The sequence below is a fragment of the Rhincodon typus genome, chromosome 17 (assembly GCF_021869965.1).
Source record: "Rhincodon typus isolate 14 chromosome 17, sRhiTyp1.1, whole genome shotgun sequence".
In the NCBI taxonomy this organism is placed as follows: domain Eukaryota; kingdom Metazoa; phylum Chordata; class Chondrichthyes; order Orectolobiformes; family Rhincodontidae; genus Rhincodon; species Rhincodon typus.
In genome coordinates this window covers 17,470,245-17,492,527 of record NC_063348.1, presented here as the reverse complement: position 1 = coordinate 17,492,527, position 22,283 = coordinate 17,470,245, and the positions used below count along the sequence as shown (strand labels likewise).

Below are 22,283 nucleotides of genomic sequence, written 5' to 3'. Positions count from 1 at the left end.
TATTTAGCCCTTCAACAAGCTCCGCCATTCAACGTGATCATGGCTAATCATCCACTTAGCACACTGTTTCTGCTTTCTTCACATATCCTTAGATCCACTTAGCCCTGAGAACTATATCTTACTCCTTTCTGAAAACATTCAGTGTTTTGGCCTGAACTATTTTATGCGGCAGAGAACTCCACAGGCTCACTACTTCTGGGTGAAGAAATTTGTCCTCACCTTTGGGTCTGAGTCTGGAATGTATTGGAATATAGAAAAATGTTAGAACCAGAATTAGTAAGAATTTTTAATAAGAAATTATTCATATGTTTGAAGAGGATTAAATGCAGAGTTATTCAGATAAATCTGGCATGTGTGTTTAATTTGAACAACTCTTTGAAAAAGTTGGTACAACTATGGTAAACAAACAGCTTTCTATACTATAAGAATTTATATTTCTATGTAATATTTAATATCTTAAATATTAAATGTCTTTTCAAGGTCTTAGTGATATTCCAGCCCCTAAACGGATGGCTATGTATAGTGCACTTCAACGTATCAGAGAAAGTGAGGCCAACACCTTTTCATTGCTGAAAATGGATAGATTCCTTGCAGATGCAAACTGGGTAATGGCAGAAAAATTAGTACAAATTGAAGACCCTTACAAGAGTCAGCAGAGAAATGTGAGCAATACCTTAATCATATGTCTTGAATAACTTGAAAAATGTTCAGATTGCTGATACAGCTACTGCCTTGAATGATTGCACATTGTCATTGGAATCTCAAACATTACCAAATCTATACTCAGGGATAGCAAGAACTGCAGATGCTGCAGTCAGAGACAACACAGTGTGGAGCTGGAGGAACACAGTAGGAAAGTTGACGTTTTGGGTCGGGATCCTTCTTCAGAAATGGAGAGGGGGAAGGGAACAGGGAAATAAATAGAAAGAGGAGAGGTGGGGCTGGGGAAGGTAGATGGGATGGTGATAGGTGAGTGCAGGTAGGGAGTGGTGGGGATTGGTCACTGGGTTGGGTGGGGCGGATAGTTGGGAGAGAAGATGGACAGATTGTGTCAGGTCAAGGAAGTGGGGATGAGAGGGAGGGTTGGTAATGGGATGAGGCTGGGGGTGGGGAGATTTTAACACTGGTGAATTCCATGTTTAAGCCATCGGGCTGTAGGCTCCCAAGGCGGAATATGAGGTGCTGCTCCTCCAGTTTGTGGGTGGTGTCATTGTGACAGTGGACGCCCAGGATGGACATGTTACCGAGGGAGTGGGAGGGGGAGTTAAAATGTTTCGCGAACAGAAGGTGTTGTCATTCACCCAGGGAGTGTATACTACTGTATCCGCTGCTCTCGATGTGGCCTCCTTTACATCAGTGAGACCAAACGTAGACTCGGAGACCATTTCATACAGCATGTACACGACAAACAACACAATCTCACCTTCCCACCTATTCACTTTGTCTCTTCATTCCATAAGAGACCAAAGTACTGTCTGTCCCAATCTCAAATAGAGCCCTGTGGCTTAGAGAATTAAAGATTTCAACCCCTTGAGTGAAGAAATTTCTCCTCATCCAAGTTTTAAATGCTCACTCCATTGTTCTGAAACTAGGCACTTTGACCGATGCAAGTATTTTAGAAATATGGATACTGCAACTGGAATAACAAGGTGTAGAGCTGGATGAACGGAGCAGGAAAGCTGACATTTCGGGTCTGGACCCTTCTTCAGAAATGGGGGAGGGGAAGGGGATTCTGAAATAAATAGAGAGAGAGGGGGAGGTGGATGGAAGATGGAGAAAGGAGCAGATAGGTGGAGAGGAGACAGACGGGTCAAAGAGGTGGGGATGGAGCCAGTAAAGATGCTGCTTGGCCTGCTGTGTTCATCCAACTCTACACCTTGTTATCTCAGATTCTCCAGCATCGGCAGTTCCCACTATCTCTACTGCAACTGGATGTAGTTTTCACCAAAACTGTTGTATGAGCCTACCCAAGTTTCTCTGAACCTCAACATCTACATGTTTAAATTTACAAGTATTTTGAAAAGTATTTTGATTTTCTTCTGACTGAAGTGAGTAACCTTGCACTTCCCCACATTGTACTGTATCTGGCTCTTTGTTATTCTTGGGCAGCAGAGTGGCTCATTGGTTAGCACTGCTGCCTCATAGTGCTGGGGACCTGGGTTCAGCTCCACTGTCTATGTGGAGTTTGCACATTCTCCCTTTGTCTGTGTGGGTTTCCTCCCACAGTCCAAAAAAAATGCAGGTTAGGTGGATTGGCAATGCTAAATTGCCCATAGTGTGCAGGGATGTGTAGGCTAGGTGGATTAGCCATAGGAAATGCAGGGTTACAGGGATAGGGTAGGATGCATGGGTCTGGGTGGGATGCTCTTTGGATGGTCGATGTAGACGCAATGGGCTGAATGGCCTATGATCAACTAAGTTAACTTACCTGTCTCTCTTTGCAGCTCCTTTGTGCCGTCCTCACACTTTGCTTTGTATTGCCAGCAAACTTAGATACATTACTGTCTGTCTTCATCCAGCTCATTAATATAGATTCTAAATATCTTCTATCTTAGAACTGATTCTTGTAGCACTGCATTAATTATTGCAGGCCAATCTGAAAAAGACCCATTTATGCCCACTGTACCCCAGCTCCAAGAACCATCATCTTACCCATTAATCTTTTGTCTGGCGCATTACTGAATCCCATATAAGTAGCTAGGTATCTTATTAGAACTTCAAAGGGACATTGACAAATATGTGGAATGGACAGATAGGTAGCAGATCAAGTTCATTGGGGAGAAATGTGAGCAGATACATTTTGGTACAAAGAATATGGCGAGACAGTATAAGATACAGTGTGTGTGAGCAGAGATACCTTGGAGCATATGTGCGTAATTCATTAAAGGCGTCTCTAGAGGTAAAGAGGTAGTAAAGCATACAGTTTTCTAGACTTTATTAACTGGAGCATAACAAGAGCAGGGAGGATATGCTGACATTATGTAGGATACTAGTTAGACCTCAGCTGGAGTACTGTGTACCGTTCTTGGTTCAACACTACAGGCTGTTAGGAGCAGGAACAGTTTTGCCCCATCTATTCTTTCCAGTCCTATCATGGTTTTGAAAACATTTATCAGATTTTGTCTTAGCCTTTCCTCTCCAATGTAAACAGTCCTAATTTCTTCAATCCATCATTATGACTGAATTTATTCTCATAAACCTCTTTTGCATTTCTCCAGTGCATTGGTTTCTTTCTTAGTGTAGTTCTCAGAGTTAGCTGATTAATTTTGGGTAAATTAAGAAGGATCATATAAGGATGAAACAAAAATAGAAATTGCTAGAAAAGCTCAGCAGGTGTGGCAGCATCTGTGAAGAGAAATCAGAATTAGTGTTTTAGGTCTGGTGACCCTTCCTCAAAACTCGTGGAGTGGATTGGGTGAGGAGAGCAGAGAAATTGAGGCAACCGATGTCACGTCGACATTTCTTAATGAACAGATTGCATGCAGGTAAAAGGCCGGAGGGAGGGTTCAGGTGGAGGGAGAATGTTGGAGCTGGGCGAAGGGGTCTGTGGAATGGGGAGAGGACTTTTGCCCAAAAAAGTAGGCACGGAGGCGAAGACGACAGAAGAAGAGTTTGATGTCATGTCATGCCCGAAATTCATTAGGGTGGGGACGCAGGGGGATAAAGCTGAGACCTTTGTTGAGTACAGAGTGTTCAGCATCGGAGAGCAGAAGGTCAGCAGGGATAATGAATACACGACAGAAGGTGGGGTTGAGGGAGGGGATGCAGTCAGAGGGAAGAGGAGTGGAGGAATGTTCCAGAGGGCCATGTGTATCTCTGAGTTTTTGCGTCATGTGTGCCCTGATGCCTGAAAGGAAAATAAAAAGTTTCTTGTTAGCATGGCGAATGAGCTGGAGAATGAAGTGGAATTGTGGAGTGGTCCAACCCTGAGCCAGTGTAAAGCGATGCTGTTGAGAATGTGAAGAAAATAATGTGTGTCTATTATGATTGGACTGAACATACTAAAACTAATTGCTGTAAATTAAATAGGAGACTGATTATAATAGTGGGAGCCTCTAAGAAATCCTGAGAAAGTTTGTATGAAAAAGGAAATGGATACTTACAGTGTAGTACAAAGGCCACATATTTATTTAGAATCTACAATGAAGGAAGGGATGACTCAGGACAGTTGCACATTGTTTTCTTTGACTGTTGATAAAAGAATCAGACCACTGGAGGTTGTGAATATTTTACTTTAAAAGGAGAATTATTTCTTTTTTTGTCAAATCGAGGAGGCAAACCAGTAAAGGTATTGAGAGATATTGGAGAAAGTCGATAACTCGTACTGGCTGGTGATACCATTTGTTTTTGAGAGGAGTTAATGAAAGAGAAAATATTAATTGCAGGTATACTTGGAGGTGACTTAGTAAGTGGAGCAATTTTATTTAGAGCTATACAACAAATCTCTGTAGAACAAACTTGTTTTATCTTGGGGAAATAACTTGACTAGTTCAAAAATATTGGTCTCACTGAGAATGGTGGCACAATCAGTATAAATAAAGAAAGCTGAGATGATGTAGGAGGGACGTCCTGGATTATTTGCTGACTGGGTGTGACTAGATCTCAGGCTCGTAGAATTAGACAGGAAGGAGAGTCTGTGAATAAAGGAAGAAGACTTGGAAGTTGAATTGTCTGACGCTTCTTTTTTCTTTGAAAATTGAACTGCAGAGTAAAGAGAATGAGGGTGACCTGTTCAACCCATGTTCCTTAATAGAAATTCAAGAAACATATTGAGAAAGGTGTACCAAACCGCATAATCAGAAATTGAATCCCAACTAGTACCTGAATATTGTTATTTAAGAGACAAAGTATTAATGCGGAAATGGAGACCACAACAAATACCAGCTGATAGGAACTGGGCAGTAATCCATCAGGTGGTTATTCCATCTGAGTATTATTATTAAATTGTGTCTTAGAAAATTCTAATGTCAGGTCATTTCAATATTAGGAAGACAAAGACTATAATGCTAAAACATTTCTCTTGACCTAGAGCACATTTTTTTTCCAAGACATTCCATACATGAGAGTGGCTGATGAAACCCAACTGTCAATTAAATCTATGTCTTTAGTTCTGATACCAGCTTTTGAAACAATTTACGAGGATCTGAATACATTGTGTAGGACTCCTACCGAAAACTAGGAGTGGAATGATTATCTCTACTTCTCAGGTTCTTGCCATACAGCACCCTGAATTGGTCATATATAGTTGTTTCTCCATTATTGGGTCAAACAACTGAACAACCTTAACAGAATTTGTGGAAACACCTTCACTGTATGGATTGCACTGATTTGAGAAGGCAGTTATTGTTTTCTTAAGGGCGGTAAGGGGTGGGCAGTATACAAGGAGCTTGTCAGCAGTATCTGAATCCTGATGAGTATTTTTAATAAAATTCCAGTGGAAGATCTTGCCTGGAAGATACCAAGAGAAAGGCAAGGATTTCCACAGAAATAATTGAAAACAATCTCTGTCATTTATCTTAATGTGCAAGAATAAATAATCTGCATGAATGTGTTACAAAACCATATATACTGTACTTCTCAGGTTCATGTTGACGATCTTTTACAAAACACAAGAACAGCTCGTTGCCCAGACTGTGAGAAGAACATACCATGGGAACCTTCTCTTCGTGAGATAGATGACATGATGGAAGAAGCCAGGATACGTGTTTTAAAAGCACAAAAGGTTACATTTCTGAATTATATGTTACTTTGCCTAGATTCTTTCTGTGATTGCTTTTCTCCATTAGCAGTGAAACAAAGCCACTATTGTTACTTGAATAATTATCTTTTCAATCAGACTGTTGGCCTACAGATATTACAACAGCTTTTCTGTTCTGAATTGCTGTTGCATATAGACCAGTTACTGGCGGCAGTATAGTGCTGGAATGCTTAATCGCCAGGCAGCTCGGACATTGATTAGCATCACTGAGAACATGATTGATTCTGGAAGGTAAGAGCATCATGCTTAACAGTAACTACTGGTTAAATCTTAGTTTTACATTTTTTTTTAAGAGACAGACTTGGGCACATATATGCAGAATGAATAATAAAAACAGAAGCTACTATGTTCTTTTTCAATTTAGGTGTACTCCACATACCATGGTCAAGGTATAACAATGAGCTGGAAAGTTAAATTGACTAGTACACACACCAATGCTTTCAAAGGATAGCCTGGATTTTCTGATGATTTCTGCCACATTTATCAGGCAACATAGGGAATTAGCCAGAGTCTCATTATATTTGATGTATGTCTACTTTTGCCCCGAGCTTTTGCTCAGAAAAGTTATGTGCTGGGTGCACAGAATGAAAGCTGTGCTTAGCTTTTTAAGTGCCGGAGAAATCAGTTTCATCACAATGGTGAAACATGCTTATAATTAATTCAAATATCCTTATTGTCTCAAAGCTACAAGAAATCAAATAGGTAAATAGTTCTATGGTTGGCCAAATCGCCATAAAATCTATGTATCCATCATACCTGGTAGTTAATGTTAAGTAGACTTTGTAATGCAATGATAAACGTCACTGGACTAGAAGCTGTGGGTTTAAATCCTGTGTCAGATCTTGTTGGCCATGAAAGGTGTGTTTATAACCTGGCTAAACAGGTTGACTGTCAGCTTGTAAATTTTTCCAATAAGCCTATGTGAAAGGTGGTTGAGATTGGGGCAGTCTTCTGGTCAGCCATCCTGTAGAAGACAGTGGCAGACCACTGCAGTACTTGCCCATGACCGTGGATCAATCCAGTGGAAGTCCATAGCCCAACCCTTGGAAATAAGAATGGGAGAAAAGACAGGAACAGTTACTGTTTAGTTGAAAGATGAATTAAATGTAATGTATTATGGAGTATCATAAGGTAATGTAAGTTTAGCTCCTCGTGTCTGTTTTAAATTTTTTTTTCACTCCTCAAAAATATGCCCCCTAGTCTTGAAATTCCCAACCTGCCATGCACCTTATCTGTACCCTTCATGATTTTATAAACCTTGATAAGGTCATTCCTCAACCTCCTACATTCCGGTGGAAAATGGCCCAGTCTATCCAGCTTCTCCTTATAACTCAAGCCCTCCAGTCCTGGCAACAACCTGGTAAATCTTTTCTGAACCATCTCCACCTTGATAATGAACAAAAACAAAGTTGCTGGAAAAGCTCAGCAGGTCTGGCAGCATCTGTGAAGGAGAAAACAGAGTTAACGTTTCGGGTCCGGTGACCCTTCCTCAGAACTGATAATAGCCTTGATAATCCTTGATATCCTTGATAATATCCTTCCTATAACAGGGCGACTAGAACTGGATTCTGTACTCTAGAAGAGTGCTCCCCACCTCATGTCCTGTATTACCTCAACATAGTGTCCCAACTCATATACTCAAAGGTCAGAGCAATTAAGGCCCAAATGCGCTAAATGCCTTCTTAACCGCCCTATTTATATGGTGATTCAAATTTCAAAGAATTATGTACCTGAATCCCTAGGTCTGTCTGCTCTACAATACTACCCAAAGCCCTAGTTTTATTGAGTCCTACCCTTGTTTGCTTTACCAAGATGCAATACGGTGGCTCAATGGTTAGCAGTGCTGCTTCACAGTGCCAGGGCACCAGGTTCGATTCTACCCTTGGGTGACTGCCTGTGTGGAGTTTGCATGTTCTCCCCGTGTCTGTGAGGGTTTCTGCCGGGTGCTCTTGTTTCCTCCTACAGTCCAAGATTGTGCAGGTTAGGTGGATTGGCCATGTTAAATTGCCTATAGTGTCCGGTGATGTATTGGTTAGATATGTTAGCATGGGAAATGCAGGGATAGAGTAGATCTGGGTGGGATGTTCTTCGGAAGGCTGGTGTGAACTTATTGGGCCGAATGGCCTGTTTCCACACTGTAGGTGTACATTGCATTCATCCAATTAAACTCCATCTGCTACTCCTCAGACCATTGACTCAATTGATTAAGATCTCTTTGTAATCTTAGATAACCTTCTTTACTGTCCACTATACCATTATCATTGGTGTCATCTGCAAACTTACTAACCATGCCTTTTATATTCTCATTTAAATCATTAATATAAATGACAAACTGAAGTGGTCCCAGTACAATCCCTGTGGAACACCACAAGTCACAGGCCTCTAGTCTGAAAAATAACCCTCCACCATCACTTTGTCTCCTGCCATGAAGCCAATTTTGTATCCAAATGGCAAGCTCACCCTGAACCCGATGTGATCTAACTTTACTGTTTAGTCTACCACGCAGAACCCTGTCAAAGGATAGATGGTATAGATAGATGGTATTTTCTGGTCAGCTGCAGAGACAGATACATCAATGCCATGTTCAAAAGGGCCAATGATTTTATGAGGTTTACCACGAATCCTGAGATTAGCAGGCAGTTAGATTTTGATTTGGATCCATAGCTCGATTTCCAGAAGTACAAAGGGCAAATGTTTGAACATTCATCACCGATAACTCCTTGGGAACAGTCAGCAACATTGATAAACTGCCCAGCAAACAACTATTGCTGTCCATGCATAACTGTAACATTGGTTTCTTGGTAATGGGAGCTGTCTTCAAAAATCCTTATGACACCTGTACAGATTCCATAAAGTCCAACAGGGGAGAGGTACAATGTCTCCCGCACCTCAACCAGGCTAGCAGTCAAACAGACCATTGGATTGCTAAAGACCAGATTCCAATGCTTGCATTACTGAGGCAGAGAACTGCAGTTCCATGCCATAAAGGGTCTCTCAGATCATTGTGGACTGCTGGACTCTACCCAACCTAGCAGTGAAGAGGTGAAGAAATGTCATTTGGGGAGCTAGAGAAACTGGATTCATTTGAAGACAAGGTTAGAAAGGACAGACAAACCTGACACCCTCAATGAATCTTGATTTTAGGCGGAATCAAACCCAGTTTCCCAGGTCACTTAGTCTCTAGCTGCTAGACCTGTCTTCATACTATTATTGTTAAAGTTTATTATTCAAGTTTATTATTATTAAAGTTTAAAACACTAGTCTTATGACCAAAATTGTCCCCTTCAAACTGACCATGAAAATTCTACCATATTCATATTGCTGTTGCCTGGACGGTTGTTTACTATGAGATCATTCATTAATCTTGGCTCAGTACCAGGTCTAGAATAGCCTGCTCCCTGGTGGGCTGTACAAAATAACTGCTCTAAGAAATAGATGCACTCTGTGAACTGATTTTGTAGACTATCTTTGCCATTTTGGTTCATCCAAGACACTCATGATTTTTGCTGCATCTTGCTTACATGCTAAATGTATTTTTTTTTCCCTGTGTGCTCTGTCTTACTCTAACCACTGTTTGAAAGTGTCAGTAATCTACTTCCAGACATGACCTCTCTTATCTTTTCCTATTTATTATTTCTACCCAAACTAATTCTACATCTTGCTCTTCTACGTTTTGCTTTTGCAATCAGCGTTCACTACTGTACTTATTGTGTCCTTAATTAACAGTTACCCCATCACCTTTTCATCGCTTCAAGTATTTTCAGAATGTCAAATTCCCCCCAATGTGTAGGTTCCTACCCTGATTACCCCAAAACCATATCTCTGTAATGGTTATCAGGTCATATATATAGATATTTATCTGTGCTAATAATTCACCTGTTTTAAGAATGCTATGTACACATAGATATAGAGCCTTTTAACACTGTCTTTCTACCAAGATTGCAATCTCTGGTCTTATCTGCTGTTGCATTCTTATGTTTGTGCACACTGTTCCTTCCTGCCACATTCTGCTTTATCATTGCCCATATTACTGTGCTGTTCAGTTTCGTCATTTTTTGCCTTAGTGTAAAGTCCTCTCTATCCTCCCAGTTAGATGATTTGTATGAACATTGGTTGCAACATAATTCAGAAGAAACCTGTAATAATGGCAAAATTCCCATTTTTCCAGTACTGGTTCTAGTGCCCAATGAATCAAAACCCATTTTTCCCACACTAGTCTTTGAGGCATGCATTCATCTCCCTAATCTTATTTACTCTGTTCCAGTTTGAATGTGGCTGAGGTAGTATTCCAGAGGTTATTACCTTGAACCTTCTGCTTTTCATTGTCGTCTGTAGCTGCTCATAGTCGTTATGCAAAACCTCTTTTCTAATCCTATCTGTGTTGGTGTGCAAATTGAGCACAACTGGATCATCCTTCTCCATTATCGAGCAGATATCCTGAATGCTGATGCCAAGGAGGCAATATAGCCTTATTGACTGTCACACCTAGTAGCAGAGAACTGTGTTTATCCCCCGATGATGTTATTTTCTAGTACTACTGCATTTCTATTTGCTCCTCTTTTTGTACCATGGTTAGTTTGCTTATACATCTTGTAGTCCCTGCTTTTGTCCATGTGAGATGCGAGAACTTTTCAACCTGTTGGACGCTTTCAAATAATGAGGCTTTTCCTCAGCTACCATTTCTATCCCCATTCCTGCTTCACTCACAGTCAAACCCTTCTATTCCTAACCATAGATCAAATCAGAAGACTCCATCCTAAGAGTTATGGTTGCCACCTCGAATAAAATATCTAGGTAACTTCTCCCTTCTGGTAAATTGTAGTTTCTATTGCTCCAGTTCAATTATTCTGAGCTGATATCTCTTCTGTAGTAGCCATTTGCAGATATGTTTACCAGGATTACATTGGCATACAAGAGATCCCACTGTATGTCACTATCCCTGCCATCTGTATAACATTTAATTAATCTATTACTGATTACTTATTTTGCTGATTATTTTTAATTAATATGTCTAGTCTTGCTTATGTTTCTGTTCTTTCAATAAATGTTCCCTTCACCCAGTTGAAATTTTTCTAGTTAAGATATATAGGAAGTACTTACTAGCCAATCTAACATGCATTATTATAATTAGTAAAAGTGAAATACTGTGGATACTGGAATTCTGAAGTAAAAGTAACGTCCTGGAGAAGCTCAACACATTTGTTGACATCTGTGGATTGGTGTTAACGTTTCTTTCCGAGGAGTCACACTGAGCTCAAAACGTTAACTCTGTTTCTCTCACCACAGGTGCTGCCAGATTAACTGAGTTTTTTTATATTTTTGTTACTTGTAGTAAATCTTCTACTGATAATATCTTAAAATTACTAAAATTACTGAGTTTTGAATGATATTAGAAAAATACTCACTAACCAGTCAATTAGCTGTTTATAGAGATAACAAGGTATAGAGCTGGATGAACACAGCAGGCCAAGCAGCATCAGAGGAGCAGGAAGGCTGACGTTTCGGGCCTAGACCTTTCTTACCTGTTTCCTTGTGGCAACACACTTGGGTTTTCTCGAAGTCAAGTTGATCTCTCTGGATCCAGAGACTGGACTGGGCTAATTACTTGTTTCAGGGTTCTCCCCACACCTGCCCATCTAGATACTAATTACCTGTCTTAGGATCATTCTCTTGCCCACTCTCTAGGTGCTGTGACTGCATGTGTAGGCGTCCTCCTCTCACCCACTTTTCTAGCTGAAGTTGAAATGTATTCTGAAATTGATCCATGTAATTTAATTTTCAGTATAAATTTTTATATTTTCATTATCCAATCAGCAACAGTATTTTTAAAATAATAAGTCCTCCTTTAATAGGGAAAGAATGTTGGGAAAATTGATGGAATTAAAGTCTGATAAATCCCCAAGACCATGTAATCTACATCACACAGTGCTAAAGGAACTGCTCCTAGAAACAGTGCATACATTTGTGGAATCTTCTTACAAGATTCTCTCAACTTTGGAACAGGTCCTTTGGATTGGAGGGTTGCTAACATAACCCCATTATTTTAAAGATGAGATAGAGAAGAAACCGATATAGGAATTGATAGAAATTGTCCCGTTGGGCAGACGTAGCATGGGTTCATGAAGGGCAGGTCATGCTTGACAAATCTTTTGGAATTCTATGAAGACATTACGAGTGAGGTGGACAAAGGGGACCCAGTGGATGTGGTGTACCTAGACTTCCAAAAGGTCTTTGACAAGGTGCCGCACAAGAGGCTACTGCATAAGATAAGGATGCATGGCATTAAGGGTAAGGTATTAGCATGGATAGAGGATTGGTTGACTAACAGGAAGCAAAGAGTGGGGATAAATGAGTGCTATTCTAGCTGGCAGTCAGTGACTAGTGGTGTGCCTCAGGGATCGGTGTTGGGACCGCAATTATTTACAATTTATATAGATGATTTGGAGCTGGGGACCACGTGTAGGGTGTCAAAGTTTGCAGATGACAGTAAGATGAGTGGCAAAGCAAAGTGTGCAGAGGACTGTGAAACTTTGCAGAGGAACATAGATACATTGAGTGAGTGGGCAAAGGTCTGGCAGATGGAATACAATGTAAATAAATGTGAAGTCATACATTTTGGTAGGAGTAATAGTAAAAAGGATTATTACTTGAATGGTAAAAAGTTGCAGCATGCTGCTATGCAGAGGGACCTGGGTGTCCTTGTGCATGAATCACAGAAGGTGGGTCTGCAGGTACAACAAGTAATTAGGAAGGCAAATGGAATTTTGTCCTTCATTGCTAAAGGGATTGAAATTAAAAGCAGAGAGGTTATGTCGCAGCTGTACAAGGTGTTGGTGAGGCCACACCTGGAGTACTGTGTGCAGTTTTGGTCTCCTTACTTGAGAAAGGATGTACTGGCACTGGAGGGGGTGCAAAGGAGGTTCACTAGGTTGATTCCGGAGTTGAGGGGGTTAGTTTATGAGGAGAGACTGAGTAGATTGGGATTATATTCATTGGAATTCAGAAGATTGAGGGGGGATCTTATAGAAACATATAAAATTATGAAGGGAATAGATAAGATAGAAGTAGAGAGGATGTTTGCAGTGGCAGGTGAAGCTAGGACAAAAGGGCATTGCCTCAAGATTAGAGGGAGCAGATTTAGGACTGAACTGAGAAGGAATTTCTTCACCCAGAGGGTTGTTAATCTATGGAATTCCTTGCCCAGTGAAGTAGTTGACGCTACTTCAGTAAACGCTTTTAAAAAAAAGGTAGATTTTTTTTGAACAATAAAGGAATTAAGGGATACGGTGAGAACGCGGGTAAGTGGATCTGAGTCCACGAAAGGATCAGCCATGATCTTATTGAATGGCGGAGCAGTCTCAAAGGGCCAGACGGCCTACTCCTGCTCCTAGTTCTTATGTTCTTATGTTCTTATAGGCTGGTTAGCCTGAAATTGGTGGTGGGGGAATGCTTGAGTTCATTATAAAAGATTTAAAAGCAGGAATTTTAGAAAACAGTGGCAGGATTGGACAGAGTCCAATGCACTTATGAAATCATGTTTGACAAATCTACAGAAATTTTTCAAGGATGTAACTCATTGAGTTGATAAGAGAGAGCCGGTAGATATGGTTTACATGGACCTTTCAGAAGGCTTGCAATAAGGCCCTTTTTAAGAGATTAGTTTGTAAAATTAGAGCATACAGGATTGGGGGTTTAGTGTACTGTCCTGGACAGGAACTGGTTGGCAGACAGAAAACAGAACAGGAGTAAGTGGATCATTTTCTGAGTCAGAGGCAGTAACTAATGGGGTTCAGGAGGAATCAGTGCTCGGACTTCAACTATTTGCAATATAAATGATTTAGATGAGGGAACTACATGTAATTCAGTGTTTAGCAGCATGGTATAAAGATAACAATCTCTCCATTAACATCAGTGAAACGAAGGAGCTGGACATTGACTTCAGGAAGTGGACTGCCTGCATCAGTGGTGCTGAGGTGGAGATTGGTCGAGAGCGTCAAGTTTTTGGGAGTGATGATCACCAATGATTGGTCCTGATCCACTCACGTTGACACAACAGTCAACAAAGCACAACAACGATCTACTTCCTCAAGATTTGACATGTCCAGAAGGACTCTTAGCAACTTTTATAGATGCATCATAGAAAGCATCCTATGTGGATGTATCACAGTATGGTATGGCAACTGCTCTTCTCAAGACTGCAAGAAACTACTGAGAGTCGTGAACACAGCCCAGTCCATCAAGGAAACCAGTCTTCCATCCATTGATTACAATTATACTTCCCGCTGCTTGGGGAAAACAACCAACATAATCAAAGACCCCTTCCCCCCCAGTTAAACCCACCCTTTTGGGTCAGGCAGAAGATATAAAAGTTTGAATACGTGTATAAACAGATTCAAGAACAGCTTCTTCTCTGCTGTTATCGGACTTTTGAAGGGACCTCTCAAATTTTAATCCTGATCTCTCTCTGCACCTTCTCAGCTGCTATAACATAGTATTCTGCACTTCATATGGTACAATCTGCCTGTAGAGCAAGCAAAACAACACTTTTCACTGTATCTCTGTACATGTGACAACAATGAATCAAACTCAAAAAAATCTCAAAATATCTCCAAGTTTGCAGATGACAGAAAGCGGGTAGGAGGGTGAACTGTGAGGAGAATGCAGACATGCTTCAATGTGAATTGAACAAGTTGAGTGAGTGAGAAAATGCATGGCAGATGAAACATAATGTAGATAAATGTGAAGTTACCCACTTTAATAGCAGAAACAGGAAGACCGACTATTGTCTGAATGGCGATAGATTGGAAAAAGGAAAGATTCAGAGAGACCTGAATGTCCTTATACACCCGTTGCTGAAAGTAAGCATGTAGGTCATTAGCGGCAGGTGGTGCAGAAGTAAATGGCATGTTAGCCATTGCGAGAAGGGTGTCTCTATTAGTCGAGTAAAGCAGCAAGAATTTCTTTCTGCAATTATGGAGCCTTGGTGAAACCACATCTGGAGTATTGTGTGCAATTGTGGTCTCCTTCCCTGATGATGGATGTTCTGGCCATGGGCATTAGGCAATGAAGATTTACCAGACTGATACCTGGGATGGCAGGACTGATTTAAGGATATGGGGTAGGCCATTTAGAACTAAAATGAGGAGAAATTTCTTCACCCAGAGAGCAGTGAGCCTGGGTATTTCTGTGATACAGAAAGTGGTTGAGGCCAAAACATTAAATGTTTTCATTCAAGAAGGAGTTAGATATAGTTCTTAGGGCTAAAGGGCTCAACAAGGTGTGGGGAGGAAAACAGGAACAGGGTACTGTGTTGGATGATCAGCCACGATCATTGGTAGAACAGGCTCAAAGGGCTCAATGGCCTCTTCCTGCTCCTATTTTCTGTGTTTCTATATTAAAACTACTGCTTCTGTCTTTGGCATGAGAAACAATCGTGCAAGCACTAGGTCGCATTGTACAACTATTCCTGATATTGTGCCCTGGTATATGAAGTTCGACCATTCTTTATATTTAAAAAAAAGCAATGCAAAAGCCTACAAAAATGGTTATTGTAATGATTGTAATAAGGTCAGCCTCTTGGAATGAGTTCCCTGATTGGGACTGTTAATCTGGTTCAGTCAGGGAGCTGTGGCTGACAGATATAAACAGGAGTTACTGTCCAAGGTTCTGTTCACTGAGAGCTGGCTCCGAGGGAGCTGAATCAGTGTCCAAAACTTTCCATGTGTAAAGAAAGCATGATTTGGTGACAGGATATTGGCCCTGTGGAATTATTTCAGTTATCAACTGGGTCAACCAACTTGCTTGCTAGATTGAAACCATTCCTCTGTCTGAGGGAACAAATAGTGATGAATTAATTCAATTTCCTGTGAAGCTAAACTAAAAAATGTTGTCAAGTTGAATGAGTTATTCAAACATAAAGACATTGTCCATCTAAAACTATCAACTTAAGCAAATATCTAATTTGGAAAAAGGTTTAGACCTCATGAATGATTTGCTTTTTAAATCAACAACAAGCTGTTTGAAGACAAGAGTTCTACCAGAAGCCATCAAATTAACTGCAAGCTATCAAGCAGCTAAAAGAAATATCTTTGGAAGTGGGAAGCCTCAATCGAGAGAAGGCTTTTCCCAGCCTTATGAACTTTGAGTTCACCTGAGATCTCACCTTCTCGAAATTCCATTACGAGAAATTTATACATCAACTTGTTGGCAACTCTCACTAAACTTCACTTCAACTTTAACTCATCAGCTTTAACTAAGAAAATGCAGACCTTTCACATAAGGGATGGAGGTAATTATGGCACTATGACAAGCATTCCACAAATAGCTAAACAGAAACTCCTGTTTATATCTGTCAGCCACGGCTCCCTGATTGGACCAGATTAACAGTCTCAATTAGGGAACTCATTCTCAGAGGCTGACCTTATTGCAATCATTACAATAGCCACTTTTGTAGGCTTTTGCATTTTTTTTAAGCAGTAATTGAAGTGGTTGCTGACAAACTGGAGGTAATGGGTTCTGTGCATAGATGCAGCTGGGTGGTGATAAGTTGGTTGGTCTATGGACTGTACAAAACCCATAGTTATCATGAAGAAAACTGGTTCATCAGAGTCAGAGACCTTTTGTAATCAAACCAGTCATCTTGTATCTCTTGCAAATTGAAGCATCTGGGGAAAAGTGACTGAGAAGCAATGTTCTGACCAGTGTCAGAATCATAAGGATCATCTCGGCAGTTCCTAACAACCACTGAACTGCCTTCCCACCTTTCTTCCACCTGTGATCTATTTTGCCTTGTATGTCTGTTTGTGAGGGAGGGAGAGTTTATTACAGGATTGGAGTTTTGATTTATAGTGACCATGATTTGTAGTGACCATGATGGTTGGGGATGCATAGATATCCAACAATTTTTTGATTGGTCCAATAGCTGGTATTGAAAGTCAAGTGCAGGGTTCAATAGGAAAAAAGTGAAAAAGGGTTTGAAAAATAAATAACTTCCAAATAGCAGGAGACACCAAGGTAAGTTTGAATAACTCTTCAATGCTGTCAAACCCCATATTGCCATCTTGATGACAAAGCTAACTACCTTGTCTCAATGGATCGAAGAAATGAAGGGTTCAGAGAGAAATGAGACAACAAATGCTGCAGATGTGTTAAATCTGTATTTTCTTGTTAGATCTACTTACTAATGATTTCAGCTGTATTGATACACCAATGTTGAGAACATTTACACTGTATTTATAATATATTTAGAGAATTAAAAGCCATTCTGCCATGGTTTTACCACAAGTGCTGCTCATGTCACCTAGTACACTCAATCTTGTTTCAAGGAAATTTGAACAGGTGACCAGAGAGAGTGCACACAATGAGCTTCATTTTGAGGGTGTTGGGGGTTACTTGGAAGGAAGGTCAGTCACTAGCAGATACTGTGGAAGAAGTACAACTCAAGACTATTGGATGCTGTGAGCAGACTGAGTTACTTGAATGAAATTTCTCCGACTCAGTGAGAGGAGGTCCTGCCTTCAGAAGCTGCTAGCCAATCTGATGCAAGGTACTGCTGTGATTGCAAGGAGGGGATGGCTGTCCTAGAAAGCTGCTGTCTGGTGCTCCAGGTTTAGAAAAGGAGGTGGGATGAGAGGGAGATTGATATTTTTGGGTGGTGCTCCTGACGCACAGGGAGTGCCCCCGAATGAAGTACCCCTCTCCCTCCACTCTTCTCATTTCGGCCACAAAAAATGGTCTGCCCATTCCCAACTGCCTGCCCATGTCAGATGTATTGTGGTGTTGGTAATGTTGTATCCAAGTCAATAAGATTGCTGACAAGTTTAGTTGATGTTTACTTATCAATTTAAATGCGGCAGGTGACTTGTGGAATTTGTTGCCCACTTAGCATATTGGGAAGGAGCTCAGCTTGTGTGAATGCAAAGGATCTGAGCGGTTAGCCACCTGATGCATTTTACGTGTCTCCCAATCCTTGGCTGAAAATATGCCTGGTTGGGGAGGTGTTAAATCCAACCCAATATTAGAGGGATGGCCCTCATTTGAGGAACAATTGATATACTACTTTAAATTGATATACTACTTTAGCTTGGGAAATGGTAAGTATTATGGAATGGTGCAAGCTGTACCTTAGTTGGTTTAGACTGTGGCATCCTTTTGAATCAGTAACAGCTTGGATTGTCGTTTATTTTAACTGCATAATTAAAGTAGGAGATCACCCATTTTTCATCCATTTTTCTGATGATTCATCACAGCAAGGGAATCAAAGAAAGTTCAAGAGGAGGAGCCCACTGCTGGTGATGCAGGGCAGGCAGGAAGAAATGACCTGTATGCATGCTAAAGATAATAATTCAGAAACAGAGATACTAGGAGCAGGAGTAGGCTGTTCGTCCTTTTGAGCTTGTTCCACCATTCTCCCTGATCATGACTGATCCTCAGCTTCATTACCATAATCCTGCTTTCACCCCATGCCCTTTGATGCCTTTCATGTCTAAAAATGAACCACTACATTCTGTGGGAGAGAATTCCACAAGTTCAGTAAAGTTGAGTAAAGACATCTTTCCACATCTCAGTCGAAATAGCCAGCCCCATATCCTGAGACTGTGATCACTAGTTTTGGACTTTTCAACAACTAAGGATTGCTGCACTTTTTTTGGAAGCATGTAAAATAACGCTCAAGTAAACATTTGTGTGTTCAGGTTTGTAGAATGAGCTGGGGCTACTGGGTGCATATGAATGGATCTTTGGCCGACCAAAAGTATTTGATTTGTCTGTGTACCAATGATCAGTTATCGATGACAGATCTTCTGCTTGCCAACAACTATGTGCTTGGCTCCCAGGTAGCTAAACAGGTTGGGGATGTGAATGTTTGGGAAATGCCATAGGGTCTCTGCAAAAGCAGAAGCTGTAGCTGCACTTTGCAGTTACAAACACCTTGTACCTGAAGAAAGTCAATTTAGTTCCACTTGTCAGTTGCTGTTGCTGTGACCTTTAAATAATAAGTCAGAGACTTTTATAAGTATGAACCAGTCAACCCGCAAAAAAATCAAGTATTTAGGAGAAGGAAGGTTGAAAAGCAGCGTTATGATCAACAAAAGAACCATCTCATCAAACACTGTGGACAGGGACCACTGAATTGCCTTTCCAATCATTCCTTTCACCCATAATACATATGTTTTGTTTTTGTCTGTCTACTAATATAGGTACAGAGGGAGTTCATAATTGGGTTAGAATTTTAACTAGTAGATGATGTGTCAGCAGTTTGTATTTGTTTATCGGTAGGTCAAATCTGTTTATTTGTACTGAGTAGTAATCCTTATAGAGTATAGAGCCTGGTCCACACTTTTTGTCATTTTGGATCTAAAAGAGAGGTGAATTCTGTGTACTTTTTGAAAATCTTTAACTTCTGTGATGATCCAGGAATAGTCGAGTTTGATTTTTCCAGTTCACGCCTGAAAGATGCATAACAGTGTTGTGCTCATCTGGACAAACACAAAAATGCAAAATGTTTCAGATAAGAATGGTGCTGATACTATGTGTTGCACTCATCAGGATAGACTGAAGAATGCAAAATTTCAAATCACAACAGTTTCTACTACTTAAAAAAAAGGGGTACTGATTGGTTGTCAAGTTGGTTTTCGTTGGCTGAGGCATTTCTATTGGAAAAGCAATGGGGCACTATAGGCTCCCCGGGTTTTTATTGAAAGGTCCAACAGGTTGGAAGGGCTGAATGGACTGTTCCTAGATATTTTTCTAATCAGCGTGTTCAGAGATGTTATGACATACTTTTGGAGCAGGTGGGATTTGTGCCACATGAGTCCTATTCCAGTTCTTATTTGTTATTATGCAATTTAAAAATGTGCGAGGTTTGAACATATTCCTTTTGCTTTCAGAGAACAGATCCCTGCTTATGAGCACAAGTCACTTCTGGCAATTTTAAATATGTCACGTTATGAGTATAAAAACCGAAAGAACTGTGGATGCTGTAAATCAGGAACAAAAACAGAAGTCGCTGGAAAAGCTCAGCAGGTCTGGCAGCATCTGCGAAGAAAAAATCAGAGTTAACGTTTCGGGTCCGGTGAATTTAAATTGGTTGTTGTTGTAGCTGTTCGTGCACTGGCAATTGTTTTATAAGTTCTGTCCAATCATGGATTCAGTTCTAACAGTATTGTATTGGGTTTTGCAAGTGTGAGCTTCCACTTGTATTGAACCTCTGGAGGAATATTGTGTTTGGCTTGATCAGCCACTTGTTTGGATGTGTCACCTGTGCATCTGGAATTGCTCTGGCAGTGAAGCTTATACATATATACCTCAATTATGTGGTAGGCAGAATATATTTTTGGACTGATGGCAGTGTCCTGTTAATAGAAGATGTAATTCTTGTAGTCATTGCATAATAGCATTGAAATGGCTTGGCTTTTGCACACCTTGCAAGCTTTACACAGATATTGAATATATCAGAGCTAGTCTTGGGACAGTGGCAGACCAGGTCAATGTTTACTGTTTGTTTAAACAAATCAATCAAATTCGCAAATGGACCAAAGACTGCTATTTTAAGACCTGCAAAGTGCCTAGTCTATCTCAAATTGCCCTGGCAAAGGAATTTTAAAAAATTGAACTACAGGTTAAGTAAACTGTTTCAAATTTGACATTCTTGTGATTGTCCTGATGAGTACAAGTTGGAAAATGTCATCAATATAATTCTGTTATACATTAAAATAACTTGCAATAACTTTAAAAAACCTTTTATAAAGTTAAATTTAACATATAGAAAATGTTATCTACCTTGAGATTTCTTTGGGTGCTTTGCAAGCTTTTTCTGTGAAATGCTTCTGGTCTGTCATGCCCTTCTAGAGAGTTTTCTCCCCTGATGGTTTGATGGCACATGGTTTCAGCAATTGATGGAGTCTTTGGGAAAATCTCATTGAAATTGAGTTGGGGGCATTTATTTGGTGGTAAGCCTCATTGGCGCAATTTCCTCATGGTAATATTTGGCATTGTCCAAATAGGTGCATTTCCAGAGAAACATCTTACCTTGTTTGAGGAATATGTTGCCCTGATTTAAACACACTTCTGGAATAATTACATCAATTCTACTCTTGAAAGCATTCTACTTGCCTGACCCATGGTATGCAAAGTACATCTTTGTGTCATAATCTGTTTTGTTTCGTCCATAACTAGATGTGACAAAGGAGGTAAACGTTTTGTTTACTCTGTTAAGTTTAATCCAGTAGAAGTAATTGAAAAATGCTTTTAATGGTTTACAGTCTTTTTACTGTGTTTAGATTTATGACTGTAATAGATGTCAAGAAAGAGTGGGAAATTAGAGGAATTTTTGTCACCATAAGGAAGAAGCTAGAAGACTGGATGTACAATGTCAAAGTGGACAAATATAAACCATCCAAGCAAGTAGATTTTTTTTCTTACTTAAAGTTTATCATGTAGCTGTGCCTGATTTTTGTGTCTACTGTTGTATGTCATGGACATTGTCTTCATTACTGAAAATCATGCCTTTGAATATATACATATATAAATAATAAAACGCCTGCACCTATGCATTATTAGACAAATAAATGCTTCTAAGTGCATCAAAATTTTGACTTGATCTGGAGGATAAAAGTTCATTACAGTTGGGTCATAAATGATAGAAACAACATACATTGCGTGTAGAGGTAGGCCTACCAAAATATTTTAAATTCATTGGAATAAATATTAGCAATCATCTGAAGTGAGGACTGAGGCATTTTAATAATAAATTCAGTATCAATTGACTTGTGAATAAAGTTAAACTATTTTAATTCAGTTTATAAGTACCAATGAGGAATAAATTTGCAGCAGGAAATTGAAGCATCAAGTTGCTCACTCGTATAAACTAACCAACCTCAACTGACATTGCATAGATAACAATCTATCAAACTGTACAAAAAGCTTTTGTGAATTTGTCTTTAAGTATGCTTTCTTTTCCACAGCTGAAAAGTTGTAACATGCAATGTGTGCAAAAAGCCCATCAAATTTGTTCTGTAAAATCCTTTTTGTAAAAAAAACTTATTCTTATTCATTCTGTTCTCATTCTTATGTATTCTGTTTTCAAGAAGGATCACTGGACCCAAAATATTAACTCTGAATCCTTTCTACAGATGCTGCCAGACCTGTTGAGTTTTTTCACACAATTTCTATTTTCTTTTCCTGATTTTCGGCATCTGCAGTTCTTTATTCTAGTTATTATTTTTATTCTTTTTATTATTCTTATTCATGATTTGCTTTTAATTCATTCACAAAATTTGGGTCATCTGGATAGGCTAGCATTTGTTCCCTAGCACCAGCTATTTTTGAGAAGATAGTGATGTGATAGGAGCCATGGTGAGTTCTTGAAGAGCATCTTGTGGATGGCATTAACTGCATCACTGTGGATTGCTGATGAAGGGAGTGAATTTTGAAGGTGATGGAAGGGGTGCCAATTAACAGGGCTACTTTATTCCAGGATTTTATTGAGCTTCTTGAGTATTTTTGGAGCTGCAATCATCCAGGCAAG

The 22,283-nt window shown here is 39.9% G+C and overlaps 1 protein-coding gene across 1 annotated transcript in view; it reads left to right on the top strand.

Moving 5' to 3' along the window:
• The window catches only part of LOC109916184 (sodium/hydrogen exchanger 10-like), a 317,378-nt gene that overhangs the window by 90,041 nt on the left and 205,054 nt on the right, over positions 1-22,283 (top strand). Inside the window, exons 11-14 of the mRNA XM_048607303.1 lie at positions 481-662; positions 5,582-5,722; positions 5,895-5,989; positions 21,037-21,156. Of these exons, the coding sequence (XP_048463260.1) occupies positions 481-662; positions 5,582-5,722; positions 5,895-5,989; positions 21,037-21,156 (538 nt within the window). The remainder of the gene's footprint in view (positions 1-480; positions 663-5,581; positions 5,723-5,894; positions 5,990-21,036; positions 21,157-22,283) is intronic.